Source organism: Pipistrellus hanaki (assembly GCF_964339955.1).
Source record: "Pipistrellus hanaki genome assembly, chromosome: 1".
Taxonomy (NCBI): Eukaryota; Metazoa; Chordata; class Mammalia; order Chiroptera; family Vespertilionidae; genus Pipistrellus; species Pipistrellus hanaki.
The window spans coordinates 145642004-145658257 of NC_140503.1; the positions used below are offsets into that span (position 1 = coordinate 145642004).

General features: G+C 38.7%; 1 protein-coding gene across 5 annotated transcripts in view; it reads left to right on the forward strand.

Annotated features, from left to right (window-relative positions):
• Positions 1–15938, forward strand: part of CENPE (centromere protein E) — a 67973-nt gene extending 52035 nt beyond the window's left edge. For 3 of the 5 annotated variants that reach the window (XM_084901700.1, XM_084901703.1, XM_084901704.1), the window contains 9 exons: positions 526–723; positions 1451–1654; positions 3291–3509; positions 4469–4654; positions 6812–6924; positions 9924–10021; positions 11520–11703; positions 12959–13203; positions 15587–15938. In XM_084901700.1, coding sequence (XP_084757826.1) covers positions 526–723; positions 1451–1654; positions 3291–3509; positions 4469–4654; positions 6812–6924; positions 9924–10021; positions 11520–11703; positions 12959–13203; positions 15587–15681 — 1542 coding nt within the window. In that variant the 3' untranslated portion in view covers positions 15682–15938. The remainder of the gene's footprint in view (positions 1–525; positions 724–1450; positions 1655–3290; positions 3510–4468; positions 4655–6811; positions 6925–9923; positions 10022–11519; positions 11704–12958; positions 13204–15586) is intronic. The other 2 variants (XM_084901702.1, XM_084901701.1) reach the window with 2 other exon arrangements.
• Positions 15939–16254: the final 316 nt, after the last annotated feature.

Here is a 16254-nt window from a genome sequence, read left to right on the forward strand (position 1 = left end):
AACTATCAGATATCCAGAATTTATTCTGAAGTCCATGACCATGACATTCTAATTATTGTCACCTTGAAGTCAAACATCTAAATATGCTTGACAAGGAAGTTTTGAGGCATGGCACACCCATACTAATTACCTAACCAAGATAGGCAGAATTGATTGTTGAAAATGAATTATCAGGTATCTAGCTTGACAACCTGGGTGATTGGTGATATAATTAACCAAAAGGAGCCAATAAAGAAAGTTGTATTTTTAGGAAGGAAAAATCATGTTGCCATTTAAACATTGAGTCGGGTATTTTCGTGATAACAACAAGGTATATTCAGTAGGAAGTCAGAAATAAGGGCCCAGGAGTAATTCTTCCAAGATGCTGAGAGGAGAAAATTGGGGACAGAGAGAGGCTCTTTCCTTTCTCCTCACTTGTCAGAGGATATAGATGACGAGATGCCATCCCACCTTTAGTCTTGAGGGTTTAAAACATAGTCTAAATATGAGATAAGTTTAATTTTCCTATGTCTGTTTCTCTTCAAGTATGCTTTAAGCAATGTTATAATGATAAAGAAAGAACAGCATGAATCCATCAATAAATTTGAAATGGTTTTCATTGATGAAGTGGAAAAACAAAATGAGCTGATAAGTCAACTTGAGCACCTTCCACAAGGTTATGATGTATCATCCAAAGAATTAAGGGACCTCAAATTGAGCCAGAAGGTGGATCTTCATATTCAGGTATAGTTTATTTTAAATGGATTTAATTAGATGTTAAGTCTTTTTTTAGCAAGTAGAAAGGTGCCTTTTCATGTGCCTAGAGGCATTTTCATTTACCAAATATTAAAAATAAGCTACAGAATAATAGCTGGCCAGATCTAAGAGAGTACCAAGTAATAGAGGAGCCTCCTTTCAGAACTCGGCTGATACAGACAACTTTAACAATATCAGCAAGTGGGAATTCGTGGAACCCCAGAATAAGTTTCTAAATGCTGTCTAACACTTCCCAGACCTATGACTAGGAGTCAGAAATATTTTTATTGCAACAGCTGCACATGGAATGTTTGTTCTCAGCCAGAAGTGTGAAGCTAGCATCTAATCCCTAACATGCATGTATGTCCTGCTATATGCAAAGAAAAGTTATATCAAGAAGCACTTCACGTATTGTTATTATTAGTCACAGATTTATAGTTTTGACAGGTTTTAATTCTACTAGGCAGAACTTGTGGTCATGCTTCTGTTACATAACTTATACTGCCAAATCTTTATTATTCAAATAACTAGGATAAAGTTTTAGATTAGAATTTTATTTCTAATATAATTAGAATAACAAGAATTATATTTACTTCAAAAATATCAAGAGTGAGAGTTCAGTAAGGTATTTTCCTTTTTTTATGATATTTGTGTGATAGTTCGATAAAAACTTCCCCCAATGTTTATACAATTCATTGCTTACTTTTTAACACAGGAAATCCTCAAAGATTTTTCAGAAAGTGACTACCACATCATAAAGACTGAATTTCAACAAGTACTCAGTAATAGGAAAGAAATAACCCACTTTTTGGAAGAATGGTTGAATACTCATTTTGATATAGAAAAGCTTAAAAGTGGCATCCAGAAAGAAAACGATAGGATTTTTCAAGTGAATAAGTTATATAATAACAGAATAATTGTAAGTAGAAATTTTTATTATGCTTCCTCATTCTTTTTGTTGTGTGCTTTAAAATTTTTCTACCTCGTTCTTAAAAGGACTCAGAGCAACTGGATATTTAAGTATGTTTTCTTTCACTTTTTTGTAAAAAAAAAAAAAAAAAAAATATTGACTATGTAAAACATGTTCTTCCACTAACATGCTTTCTTAAGATAAATATACCGATTTATACTTGTAAAGAAAATAACAAGACATGGGTATGTGATGATCACTTTCCACTTGTGAAATTGTGAATCCTCTTGTCATTCTCCTTTCCTTTCTCACTTTTCACTGCTTCTGTAGAAATTGAGCCCTTTCCCTAAGTAGCCTCAGACACAGTGAGGTGTGAGTTGTTGTGCAGCCCTAGACAGTCTGGAAAGCTCTAGTGAGGCCTCATGTGCTTTTCACCTAGTTGGTCACTATTTTATGCTCTGTCCTTCAACTTGAGGTTTAAAAATGTAGTCTGTATCCTTGTTCCCAAGTTGATCAGCCTTGTAAACTGATTTATAAGAACCAGCCTTGCTTAAGATCATTTATTAATTTGTTATTCTTCCCACACTGATCAGACTATTAATGCTGCTTTTTGAACTACAGGGACTAGTTCAAAAAGCAGCATTATAATAAAACATGTAATAATCAGAAAGTTGCTTCTTATATATGCAACTAGAGGCCCAGTGCATGAAAATTGAGGGAGGGTCCTTCAGCCTGGCCTATTTCCTCTCACAGTCTGGGAGCCCTCAGGGGTAGGAGCAACCCGGCAATCAGAGGAAGGTGATGCCCCATCACACCTCTCCTGCTGCCACTGCCGGCAGTGCAAGCCTCAGCTGGCTCTGGTTACCTGAGCTTCAAGCGGCCCTGTGCATCTGGGCAACTGCCATCCAAGGCTTGCCTGCATCTCAGGCATCAGCTGGGCAGCCACCATCTGAGGCTTGCCTGTGCCTCGGACCAGCCCTGGGCAGCTGGGGGACCAAGGAGCTGGGAACTCTGGAGGCAGGCATGTGCAGTGGCCAGACACACCTGCTGCCCCTGTGGGGTTGAGGGGACTGGGTGCCACCATCTTGTGGCTGTGGGTGCCACCATCTTTGAAGGTGTGGCAATTAGCATATTAGCATATTCCCTCCTTATTGGCTGTCATCTTTGTGAGGGTGTGATGGTCAAATAGCATATTCCCTCTTTATTAGATAGGATTAGAGCAAATTAGTGCTAGAGTATGTTGCTTTTAAGATTGGTTTTTTAATTTCATGTGTTTGGGTAGTTCTTAACACTTTGATTTCATCTGGAAACTAAATTACATTGAAATATATAGATACTGTTAAATGGATAGTTAAAAAGTCTCTCTCTCCCCCTCTCCCACTCTCTCCCCCTCCCTCTCTCTTTTCTCCTTCCCTCCCTCCCCCTCTCCCTTTATCTCTCTCTCAAATCAATAAAAACATTAAAAATAAAAAAGAATGTTTACATTCTTTTATGTTCTTGACAAACTGTTCTAGAATATTTAGAAAATGAATTTCAACATATACTAGTACCTTGTCCTAGAATTCTAATATTTTTCATAGTTTTTTTTTTCTTTTAAGTATGCAATTCACTTTAGAACTATAATGACATTTTTACTATTCAATAGACTATAGTGAATGAATCAACAGAATTTGAGGAAAGAAATGCTACTCTAGCCAAAGAATGGGAACTTGACCTGAAATCAGTGAGAGAGGAAAATGAAAAACTGTTTAAAATCTACCAAACTTTGAAGCTCTCTCAGACACCTGGTGCCCCTGCTAATCCTACTACACAAGATGATAAGAATTTTCATGTTACATCGAGAGTCACACAGCCAATCACAGAGGTATGTGAATTTTTAATATTTTTCAATTTGCAATTTCATCACAAAGTTAAAGATGTATCTCATGTAACATTTCAGAGCAGAATTATAGTATTGAATATATTAATTAAGGAACATGGACCAATCTTTGTGTTTGTGTGTGTGTCATAGGCTTGTTTGATTTATTGATGATAACCATTCTGATAGGCATGAGGTTTTAATTTGCATCTCTCTGATGATTAGTGATGTTGAACATTTTTTCATATGTCTATTAGTCATCTGTATGTCCTCTTTGGAGAAGTGTCTATTTGGGTCCTTTGCCCATTTTTTAATTGGATTGTCTTCTTGGTGTTGGGTTGTATAAGTTTATATATATATAATTTTTTTTAATTGATTTCAGAGTGGAAGGGAGAGGGAGAGAAAGATAAAAACATCAATAATGAGAATCATTGATTGGCTACCTCCTGTACGCCTCACACTGGGGAGCCTACAACCTGGGCATGTGCCTTGACCAGAATCGAACTGTGACCTCCTCATTCACAGATCGACACTCAACCACTGAGCCAGTGGGGCGAGTTGTGTAAATTTTTTATATATTTTGGTAATTAACCCCTTATCAGATGTATCATTGGCAAATATGTTCTCCCATACAGTGGATTCCCTTTTCATTTTGTTGCTTTTTTTTTATGGGGTGTTTTGTTGTTGTTGTTGTTTTTGTTTTCGCTGTGCGAAACTTTTTTAGTTTGATGTAGTGCCACTTGTTTATTTTTTTCTTTGTTTCCTTTGCCCTATGAGATATATTGGCAAAAATATTATTCAAGATGTCTATTTTATTGCCTATATTTCCTTCTAGGTTCTTTATGGTTTCATGACTTATACTTAAGTCTTTTATTCATTTTGAGTTTATTCTTATGTGTAGTGTGTGTTTATGGCCTAGTTTCTTGTTTTTGCAATTTTCCCATATATGTCTCTCTTTTCGGTAGAAAATTCAAGAGCTGGAAGCTTCACTGCATGAAGCTAAAGAAAGTGCTATGCATAAGGAAGACATGATTATAAAGATGCAGAAAGAACTTCAGATGACTTATGATATGATAGCAAAACTTCAAGCACAAGTTAAGGAATCAAATAAATGCCTTGAGAAAACAAAAGAAATGACCCAAGAACTTCAGGTAACTTCACAAACCCTATCTAATAAAACAATAATATGCAAATTGACCATCACTCCAACTCACAAGATGGCTGCCCCCATGTGGTGAAAGATGGCCACCACAAGATGGCTGGCAGGGAAGGGCAGTTGTGGGCGATAAGGCCAGCAGGGGAGGGGAGTTGGGAGGTACCAGGCCTTCAGGGGACAGCATTTGTGAGGGACTGGGCCTGCAGTAGAGGGCGGTAGTTGGAGGGACCGGGCCTGTAGGGGAGGAATGTTGGGGGGAACCAGGCCTTTAAGGGGAGAGCAGTTGGGGGTGATCAGGCTGGCAGGGGAGAGCAGTTGGAGGTGACCAGGCTTGCAAAGGAGTACAGTTAGTGGCAACCAGGCCTTCAGGGGAGAGCAATTAGGGGAGACCAGGCCAACAGGGGAGGTCAGTTAGGTCTGACCAGGTTGGCAGAGGAGGGCAGTTAGGGGTGACCAGGCTGGCAGGGGAGGGCAGTTTGGGATGATCGGGCAGGGAGGGGAGCAGTTAGGCGTCGATCATGCTGGCAGGGAGTGGTTAGGGGGTGATCAGGCTGGCAGGCAGAAGTGGTTAGGGACAATCAGGCAGGCAGGTAGGTGAGCAGTTGGGAGCCAGCAGTCCTGGATTGTGAAAGGGATGTCCGACTGCCTATTAAGGTCCAGTCCTGGTCCCGGTGGGATCAGGCCTAAACAGGCAGTTGGATATCCCTTGAGGGGTCCCAGATTGGAGAGGGTGCAGGCTGGGCTGAGGGGCACTCTCCCTGTGCATGAATTTTGTGCACCAGGCCTCTAGTTTATAAATAAAAGGTTTTTTTTGTTTGTTTGTTTCCTTTTACTGTTGAATTTGGCAGGTCATTTGGGAACCCAGGCTTTTACTTCAACTTCCTGTTAGTTAGATATGTCTCAAGTTCAATACTTAGGCTTTGAAAAAACAAGTAACAACTTAGAAATGAAATACAGGAATATAATAATGGTTATATCTTTTTAGAAAAAATTGTAAAAGACATATAGATGTTTTTAATAGTTTAAGATGTATGTTCACTTTATAAAAATGCTTCTTATCTTAATATTTAACACTCCTTATAAGATAAGTACATTTTGGGGGTGGAAAATATTTTCTATTTTAATGCCCTAGTTATTGAGTCCACCTATTAGCCAATAGACTATGGGCTGAATCTGACCTATTTTCTTTAGGAATAACAGTCGTTTCAGTGTTTAACTTGAATTCCATTACACAGCACACCCTCATTTATCACATCCTTACCCCACTCTCTTATTTTAGCCCCAGCCACTTCTTATACTTTGCTACTTGAGTCTGACCCTAATAGACATTTAAGTTTGCTATTCTGGCTCCAGTGTCTTGTCATTCCAGTTAAAATTAGAAAGAAGTAAAAAAAATGTGTGCTCTGCCCTTGCTGGTTTGGCTCAGCGGATAGAGCATTGGCCCATAGACTGAAGGGTTTTGGGTTCAATTCAGGCTCAATCCCGGCCCTGGTTGGGGCTCATGGGAGGCAACCAATTGATGTGTCTCTCTCACATGGATATTTCTCTACCTCCCTCCCTTCCACTCTCTCTAAAAACCAATGGAGTAATATCCTCAGGTGAGGATTAACAGCAACAACAAAAAGGGATGTGTGTTCTTTTCATTATTTAACATTTATTCAAGCTGACATTATTCATTTAAAAGAGAATTCTGTATATGTATTTATATATGAATAATTTGTTTGTGAGTGGAAAGTAGGTATATTTATGTCACTGGATTGAACCATATATGAATACAAGGCATAATACTTTGTGCCTTTAATTCAGTTCTAGTTTTATATTTTCTGATATCTTTTTTTGTTTCATTTTCCTGACTTTGTTTCATCTGTCTACCCATTTCTTTATTTTCAACTTTTGTGTTTCATTTTGTAGTACTGTTTTTTAATTGGGGAAATAATTTGTTTTAAGAAATAAAATTCTTCATATGTTCTCTACATACAAGTTTCCAATAGCTTCGAATATACTTCACATCAAATATCTGTTACTCATTTTAGGGTTCAAATTTGTGCCTTTCCCATTTTTCATGTATGTAGAGTTTTGCTGTTTGAAAATGAGCAAATAAATAAAGTGAAACTGCTATAAACTTACTTTATTTTTCTTTTCTCTAAAAAAGGACAAAGTTTCTTTAGGAGCTAAACCCTATAAAGAAGAAATTGAAGATCTCAAAATGAAACTGGTGAAAACAGATCTAGAGAATAAGAAAATTGTCAAGGAGCTTGAAAAGGAGTATGTCTTTGCCTTAATTAAACATGACTTTAATATCTTAAATTTTCTTTCCAAATGATATGTTTCTTTGCATTAACTTTTGAAAATACTGTTGTAATAGCTTTTTTAAATGAATACAAACAACGACATGGTTTTAATTACCGTAATTAAATTCTCATTATATATGCAAAGATTTTAAAAAGTAAGCACAAATCTGATCAATTACTAGCACACTATGTCTTTGGATGCTTCTTGCTTAATCACACAATAATAGTTTAAAATGGCCTTTTTATGCTTGGAAGTGAATGCTAAGAAGGTGCGGTGTGGCCCTGGCAGGTTGCTAAGTTGGTTGGAGCACCATCCTGTACACCCAAGGGTTTCAGATTCCATTCTGGTCAGGGCACCATGCATATCTAGCTTACGGGGGAGGCAGTTGATTGAGATAACTGATTGATGTTTCTGTCTTGCTTCTCTCTTGTCTTCTCTCCTTCCCTCCCCTCTCCTCTCCTTCCCTCCCCTCCCCTCCCTTTTCCTCGCCTCCCCTCCCCACCACTCCCCTTCTCTTCCCCACTCCTCTTTCTCTCTCTTTCTTTCTCTCTCTCTCTCTCTCTCTCTCTCTCTCTCTCTCTCTCTCTCTCTCTCTCTCTCTTCCCTTCCCTCCCTTCTTTCCTCTCTCCCTCCCCACCACCCTCCTGTCCTTTCTCTCTCTCATAATCAATTTTTAAAAATCCTGCCTTCATCCCCAAGTAGGGAGTGTGCAGGAGGCAGCTGATCGATGTTCCTCTCTCATCAATGTTTCTAACTCTATCCCTCTCCCTTCCTCTCTGTAAAAAAAAAAAATCAATAAAATATATTTCTTAAAAATCTTGCCCAGCTGATGTGGCTCAGTGATTGAGCGTGGACCTATGAACCAGGAGGTCACGGATCTATTCCCGGTCAGGGCACATGTCCAAGTTAAGGGCTCGAATCCCCATTGTGGGGCATGCAGGAGGCAGCCGATCAATGATTCTCATCATTGATGTTTCTATCTCTCTCTCCCTTTCCCTTCCTCTCTGAAATCAATAAAAAATATTTAGTTTAAATCCTCAGGTCAGTTTTTTTTTTTTTTTTTTAATATATTTGTTTGTGTGTATGTGTGTGAGGATTAGCAGCAGTTTGATTAAGTGTTTCTGTTGCTTCTCAATTTCATTTGTTTTTTCTATTGTGTTTTTATGTAAAGGTTGTTTAGAGTGGGGCAAAAGTAGGTTCATAGTTTTTCATATGGAAAATAATACAATAATTGTTAGTATTATAAAAATAAACTGTTTTCTGTACGCAACTGTAAACCTACTTTTACCACACCCTGTAATTCCTTTGAAATTATAGTACCTAATGTTCAAAAGCATGTCCTCTTGTTGTTGCTTTGTCTGTGTATGGTACTACACATACTAGCATGCCTCAAGTTCATTCTGGTGTAGCATGATGAAAAGAACATTAAAAGAAAGTTGGGGAACATGAATTAGAAATATAATGTTGCCATTTATTAATATATGACATATGCAAGTTGTTTAATCTCTCTGCTCCTCACAGTCATAATGAAAGGATAGATTTGTATTAGAAGTTTTCTGAAGATCCCTACTGATTTCTAACCCTTTTTATTCTTCCTATAAATCTTTAATAAATATTTACTGGTGATATATAATTTTGCGCAAAAAAATAGCACTCTGAGTCTTTAAGCATTCAAATCAGCCTTCCATTGATAACACTACTGGTTTCAATGAAACTAATACAGACTCATTTCTTCATTAAATCAAAACGATTTAAAAAACAAAGCAATTTTACTTAGAGAATAGAATCAGCAGATACTTTCAGTCTCTAAAAAAAGGCAGAAAGTCTTATCATTTATCATTACTGGTTAATCTAAAGCCCACAATTCATAAAGCATCTCTTTCTATTAGAGAACAGTGAGCAGAATTTGACCTTTTACTGTATCACCTTAACAGCCCAGGGTTTATTAGTTGACAATGTAGAAAGGAAACTACTTTTCACTTTCAGGCTCTGGTAATTATTTTATCTTCAAGATATTTTGCCGAAACGGGTTTAGCTCAGTGGTAGAGCGTCGGTCTGTGGACTGGAAGGTCCCAGGTTCGATTCTGTTCAAGGGCATGTACATTGGTTGTGGGCACATTCCCGGTAGGGGGTGTGCAAGAGGCAGCTGGTCAATGCTTCTCTGTCATCAACGTTTCTAGCTCTCTATCTATCTCCCTTCCTCTCTGTAAAAAATCAATAAAATATATATTTTTTTAAAAATAAAAGATATTTTGAGGACCTCATGGTAACAGTCCACTTATTTTATTAGTGCCTTTCAATATGATTTTGCTCAATATCCAATTAATAGCTATTGAGCTTCCAGAAATTTAAAAGATCGGTTTCTCGCCGAAACCGGTTTGGCTCAGTGGATAGAGCGTCGGCCTGCGGACTGAAGGGTCCCGGGTTCGATTCCGGTCAAGGGCATGTACCTGGGTTGCGGGCACGTCCCCAGTAGGGGGCGTGCAAGAGGCAGCTGATCGATGACTCTCTCTCATCGATGTTTCTAACTCTCTATCTCTCTCTCCCTTCCTCTTTAAAAAATCAATAAAATATATTTTAAAAAAATAAATAAATAAAATAGAAGATCGGTTTCTCGCCGGCACCGGTTTGGCTCAGTGGATAGAGCGTCAGCCTGCGGACTGAAAGGTCCCGGGTTCGATTCCGGTCAAGGGCATGTACATTGGTTGCGGGCACATCCCCAGTAGGGGGTGTGCAAGAGGCAGCTGGTCGATGATTCTCTCTCATCGATATTTCTATCTATCTATCCCTCTCTCTTCCTCTCTGTGAAAAATCAATAAAATATATTTTAAAAGATCGGTTTCTCAGTGTTAAGTCAGTGCCCCTGAAACCAGACAGGATACTTCCAATTTGATGGTGTTATAGCTACAAAATGCATGATACCAGAGTATTATGTCAGTGTGATAAACCTTAATATTTATTGTTTTTCTTAGAATTGCTTCTACAAAAGCCACTGTAGAATATCAAAAAGAAGCTATAAGGTCATTGAGAGAAAATCTTAGAAGAAGTCAACAAGCCCAAGATACCACAAGTAAGTAGAAAATGCTGATATTTCCAGTCCCTATCCATTTTATTTCTCAATACACTTATATATTTTGAGGACTACTATTATATATGTGATAGTCAAGAATAAATCGCTAGTTTAGAAAGAACTGCTTTTAAAATGAATTTATTGCAATTATATTTCTGACATCTCCTATAATGTCAGCTGTTCACTCATTATAGATTCTTGAATTATCAAGATAGAAGTACCCTTCCCAATAAAAATCCAAACATATCTTAATAGATTTTAATATTATACACAGTAAAAATAAAATCAGTGCATAATACAAATAAGTAAATATCGTACTTGTTCTTAATACTGAAAATACTCGTAAACTTTTTAAAATTTATCTTAGGTATAGTTATCAAATCTAAGGATCAAATTTCTGCATATACATTCCTCAAACTATTCTTTGTTCCATATCCCTATTTCTTGTGTTTCATCTTCCAAGAGAGAATGCTGAACAGTACTTAGGGCAGCTTCATATAATAGAACAAGCAATGAACTAAAAGTCAGGGGCAGGTCTCAACTGATTGCCCCCACTTAATGGCTGTGAGAAATCGAAGGGACCACACCTGACCTTCTAGCATATGTGTATACACATGTTGCAAGAATCACACTAAAAGTGTGTGTGAAAGCACACTGAATATTCTAAATGTCAAGCAAATGTAAGATGATATTTGTGTGTATTGTCCATTTATTTAAAAAAGAAATTAGAGATAGTGTTGAAGATGTTGTCTAGTACATAATTTAGTTTGAATGACCCTACTGCCTATTTGCAGCTCTTACATGGGAAACTTCAATGGGTAAAAATAGAACTGAGGACTCTTTGTTGTTACATTAGGGTCAGGATAATGATTCTTGAATACTAAGTGATTTTCAGTACACCTTGTGCCTGAATTCAAAATAATTCAAAAGAAAGTGGACATCTTCACACCTTACCCCCTTTGTAATTATCAGTGATTTAGTGGACTATTCTACTTTTAAAGCTACTCACATTTTTATGCAGTTTTACCTAAAATTTACAAAACAATTTCTCATACCACTTTTTTTTTATACATATAGTATATACGAATAGAATAATCTGTGCTTTAACATAATTCTAAGGTTTCTTTAGTTTACTAGTATGTGTTGAGGATTTATAATGCACTGGGTGGCTGGGGTGGGCCCCACACACATACTCTGTTGGAAGAAGCCCCGCAGGTGATTCAGAAACAGATGAGCGGAGGACAGCTCTAATTAGAGAGGGTTGCTGCTGCTGCAGTCCCGGGGAGAGGCTTCAGCAGGATTATGGTAGCAAAACTGGTGGGTGGAGAACAGCAGCAAGAATTCTAGAGATATTTAGGATTGATGATGGAATAGGCATTGGGAGTCAGGTAGAAGGAGGAACTCAAGGATGATTTCCAGGGAGATGGTGGTTGAGATGTGTTGGGTTTTAGAATGACTTACTGCATTTAGTAATGTTTCCTTTATTTGCCTCCCACAGTGGTACTAGAAGTTAATGATTCTAAACCTTCCAACAAACCCCTCACATGTGGGGGTGGCAGTGGCATTGTACAAAGCACAAAAGCTCTTATTTTGAAAAGTGAAAATGTACGACTAAAAAAGGAGATTTCTAAGTTGAAGCAGCATAATGAACAGCTAATAAACAAAAAGAATGAACCATTAAGGTAAGAGCTGCTTACATGACACAGAAATTATGTTTAGAGCTGTTACATGTTGGGGAGGACAGTATATACCCATACATATGTTTTTTGCAGCTAACAACCCTTCAGATATGGGGAAAATAATTTTTAGAGTTCATGTAATGTGTCCTTTTTATTATAAAAGGAATAAGAATATGGTAACACTATTCCAGATGTTTACTGTCTGTCAACTGACCTCTTTTTGACCAACCCAAGAACCAAGATGTGAACAGAGATCTTTGAGGAGGCAGCTTAAATACACTACATGTCCATATGCCAAAGTCATGAGGATTTACTCAATAAAGGACTTTTAGGGTCATTATTGTAACCTACTTTACAAACAGTTCTAACAAACTTATTTGGCTTCTACCAAAGATTAGAATCCCCTGCTAATCCTATATAATAAAATCCTAATATGCAACTCGACCAAATGGCAGAATGACCAGTCACTATGATGCACACTGACCACTAGGGGGCAGACATGCAATGCAGGAGCTGCCCCCTAGTGGTCAGTGTGCTCCCACAGGGGGAGCGCTGCTCAGCCAGAAGCCAGGCTTACGGCTGGCAAGTGCAGTGGTGGTGGTGAGATCCTCTCCCGCCTCTGCTGCAGGTGGGCAGTAAGGAGTGAGGGGTCCCAGACTGTGAGAGGGCGCAGGCTGGGCTGAGGGTCCCCCCCTGCCTCCCCATGCACAAAGTTTCGTGCACCAGGCCTCTAGTCTACTAATGATATAGTAGAATAAAAGTAGGCATCAAACAAATAATTACACAAATAACTAATTCTTTCTAATGAGTATTGTTAAACAAATGAAAGAGTTTACCAGAGGAATCAAGCCTTATCTAAAAGATAAAGAGGGCTGGTGATCAAGAAACTAATCTATGAGTAGATCTGGAAAATGAATACAAGTTGAGCTGGATGAAAGGAGAGACAGGTAAGCTTCCCGGGCCAGCATGTGCACAAGCTGTGAGTGAGAAAGAATAACCAGTAAGTGGAACTGAAGACATCCATGTGGCCAGAGCATAGAGAATGAGACAAATGCAAGATGAGGTGCCACAGGTGCCAGATTCCACAGGCCATTGTAGGTCATTCTGAGGAAGTTTGGGTGGTATTCTCGATGTAATAGGAGGATGACCTCCACAGCTACTGAAGCTCTATAAGGGAACCCAAATTAGGAATCTTGTTTGTTGTAGTCTTAACAGTTTTCTCCTCCTCCTCCTCTTCCTCCTTCCCTCCCCATTTAAGCAGTAATCATCATCTTTCCAATGAGGCTCTCAAAGATGTAACTTGTGAGAATTCTCCAAGGACTCCAAAAAGAACAGCTTCTGAAAAGAGACACCGTACGCCTTCTCAGTGCAAGGAGCAGAATTTACAAGATCCCGTGCCAAAGGAATCACCAAAATATTGTTTTTTTGACAGCCGGTCGAAGTCCTTTCCAGTACCCCATCCAGTTCGCTATTTTGATAACTCAAATTTAGGCCTTTGTCCAGGTGGGTAAATATATACTGGCTCCTTGGGAATCAGGGGGTAACAGTGGGGCCTAACTATACTATGTGGCCCAAAGGGCAAGTTTTGTGACGAGAAGTAGGAGGCAGGCTGGTGATGTGCACAGCCTTCATCTGCTGTCTCTGGGAGAGTTTCTCCAAAGCCCAGCGCTGAGGTCCAGTCACTCCAAGTGAAGACTTTATTCTGCCTCTTAAACCCTCAAGCTTTTCCCAAAGATAGACAAAGCAACTCTCTTTGGACATAAAGACACTACCCTATGTACAAAACTTTCACTGAAAAAGACTTTCTCATCTAGTCAGTGGGCCAGTCATCCCAATAGCATTATATTCATTGGCTTGTATAATTTACTTATTAATTCATTCAGTAAACAATTTTTTGACCAACTCTGTGTGCACACATTAGGCCCCGATGGTACATAGATGAGCAAAACCAGACATGACCCCTGCCCACCGGAGCTTACAGTCTAATAGGAGGTATAGTTGGTAATCATGTAGTCCAAAAAAGGGTAATGTTCTAGAGCGCACCAGGCTCTAAGGCTTATCCTGTGCAATAGGGTATTTCAGACAGGCAGATACTGTCACACGGGGCTCAGGCCACGCACACCTGGGCATGCTGAATGCCACGTGGTGAGAAAGATGGCCAGCAACACATTACAGCTTCCCTTGCAATGACCCACCTGGTGCAGTACCCTGCAGAGCTGGGCGTGAGCATTATAGTCATTGGCTTATATAATTTACTTATTAATTCATCCAGTAAATGAATTAATAAGTAATTTATACTTATTAATAGGTTTTTGTTCCATGAATGTTAAAGAAGGCTTCTTTGAAGAAGGGAACTGAGCTCTAAGAGGTTAACATGGGTTAGCTTAACAAAGAGGAGAGGGAAAAGCATTCAGGCAGCTGGAACAGTGACAGCCCAGGGTGGTGGTACCAGGAAACCCCACTTGGGCTCGGGCTGCCTGTCACTGTGTGAATTAATCCAACCACAAATAAAGTTGTTTCAGCCTATTTATCAATATACAGGTCTCTCTGGTACTATTTTTCAGTGAAATTAACAAAAGAGGCTGGAGGAATATACAAATTAAAGAGAAAAAAAAAAACTGACCAATTCAGAATTAAAAAGACAGAGTCCCAGCTTAAATTAGTAAAATAACAGTTTAAAAAGTTGTCAGTTTTTAATGACCGGCCAGAGCAGTTATACTAGATTTACAGTTGACCCTTGAACAACATGGGGGTTTAGGAGTGCTGACCCCCCTGCACATTCGGAAATCCAAGTAACTTTTTATTCCTGTAGAAACAGCTACTAATAACCTAGTGTTAACTGGAAGTCTTACTGATAACAGTCAATTATCACCTGTTTTGTATGTTATATGTATTATATACTGTATTCTTACAATAGAGTAAGCTAGAAAAAAAATGAAATGTTAATAAACTCGAAGAGAAATTAAATTATAGTTATTCACTGAAGAAAATCCACATGTAGCCCAGCCAGTGAGGCTCAGTGCTGGGTTGGGGGCTCGATCCCCAGCAGGGGGAGTACAGGAGGCAGCCAATCGGTGATGTTTCTCTCTCATGGATGTTTCTATCCTCCCTTTCTCTCTCAAAAATCAAAAACTTTTTTTTAAATCCACATAAAAGTTTTCCGCCAAATCCGGTTTGGCTCAGCGGTAGAGCGTCGGTCTGTGGACTGAAAGGTCCCGGGTTCGATTCTGGTCAAGGGCATGTACATTGGTTGCGAGCACATCCCCGGTGGGGGGTGTGCAAGAGGCAGCTGGTCGATGTTTCTCATCAACGTTTCTAACTATCTATCTCTCTCCCTTCCTCTCTGTAAAAAATCAATAAAATATAAAAAATTAAAAATTAAAAAAAGTTTTCCTGTGCTGTTCAAACTTGTTGTTCAAGGGTCAGCTGTACTGTATATAGTTCATAAACAAATTGATATAGCTGACGTGCTTTTAAAGGCTCAGAGTTTTCCAAAGATGTCTACGTATTCTCTCAACTGATATTTTAGCACACCATTTTTTTTTCTAAAAATAGAACAAAAGAAAATCAAACTTAATCCATGTTTAATTCACTTTTTATCTCAAATTTATGAAATCAAGTAAGTCTTTATCACTCCTTGGTTTTATGTACAGCATGGTTTTTCTCACAATTCAGTGTATGAAAAAAGTGGAGAATAAACTTCTCTGTCTCTGATGAAGTGAAATATACCTTTTTTAATGATCAGACAAGAGGTTGTTAATGATCATGTTGCCATGTTTCATTTTTCATATCTCCACTGTCTTAACAGCCTTTGCATTACCAATTGTATTTGAGTTTGTGTATTTTTTAAATAAGACGGCTTCTAATTTTTATTTTCTTTCCTCAGAAGAGCCAACTGCTGGAGGGGAGAACGTGGCTCCTCAGCCGGCTGATTGTCAGGGCTTCTCAGAAAAGGACCTGCCCGAGTGCAAGATGCAGTAGCCGCCTGTCACTTCCGGGGCCGCATTCCTCGGCTGTTACTCCCTGTGTCTACGCTGGCAATTATGTCACAGTCCAACTTAATTTCAGTCCCGCTTTCCTTTTGCCACCAGATTGAAAGGTGAAGGAACAGGAGATTAACGCATTCTCGTAGTTTCGGTGATAGCAATGTCATTGGCGTGAATGTCATACTAAGAAGTGGAACTGTCTTATTTATTTGTATATTATTAAAGAATAAAGTTATTGAAGGAAACTTTTCATCTAAATTGTGTCCATTTTTAATTACTGTAACATCCACACGGAACTTAACAAAGTTATGAATTCTTTGTTTAGTATCTTGAACATTCAGTCAGTATTTAATTAGTACTGAATCCAACTCCTATCATATTAATTAATGGCTTTCTAGTGGAATACTCAGGATATCTTTGTTCTCCTGTCTTGTTTGTTAACATTTAGAATTTTGCTAATAAACAAAATGAATCAACCAACAAAATAAGATTGGAAGCATGGAGGCCCAGAACAGGCTGACATGCCTCGGTGTGGGGGTGGGGAAGGAAGAGATACACCAGAGAGCTG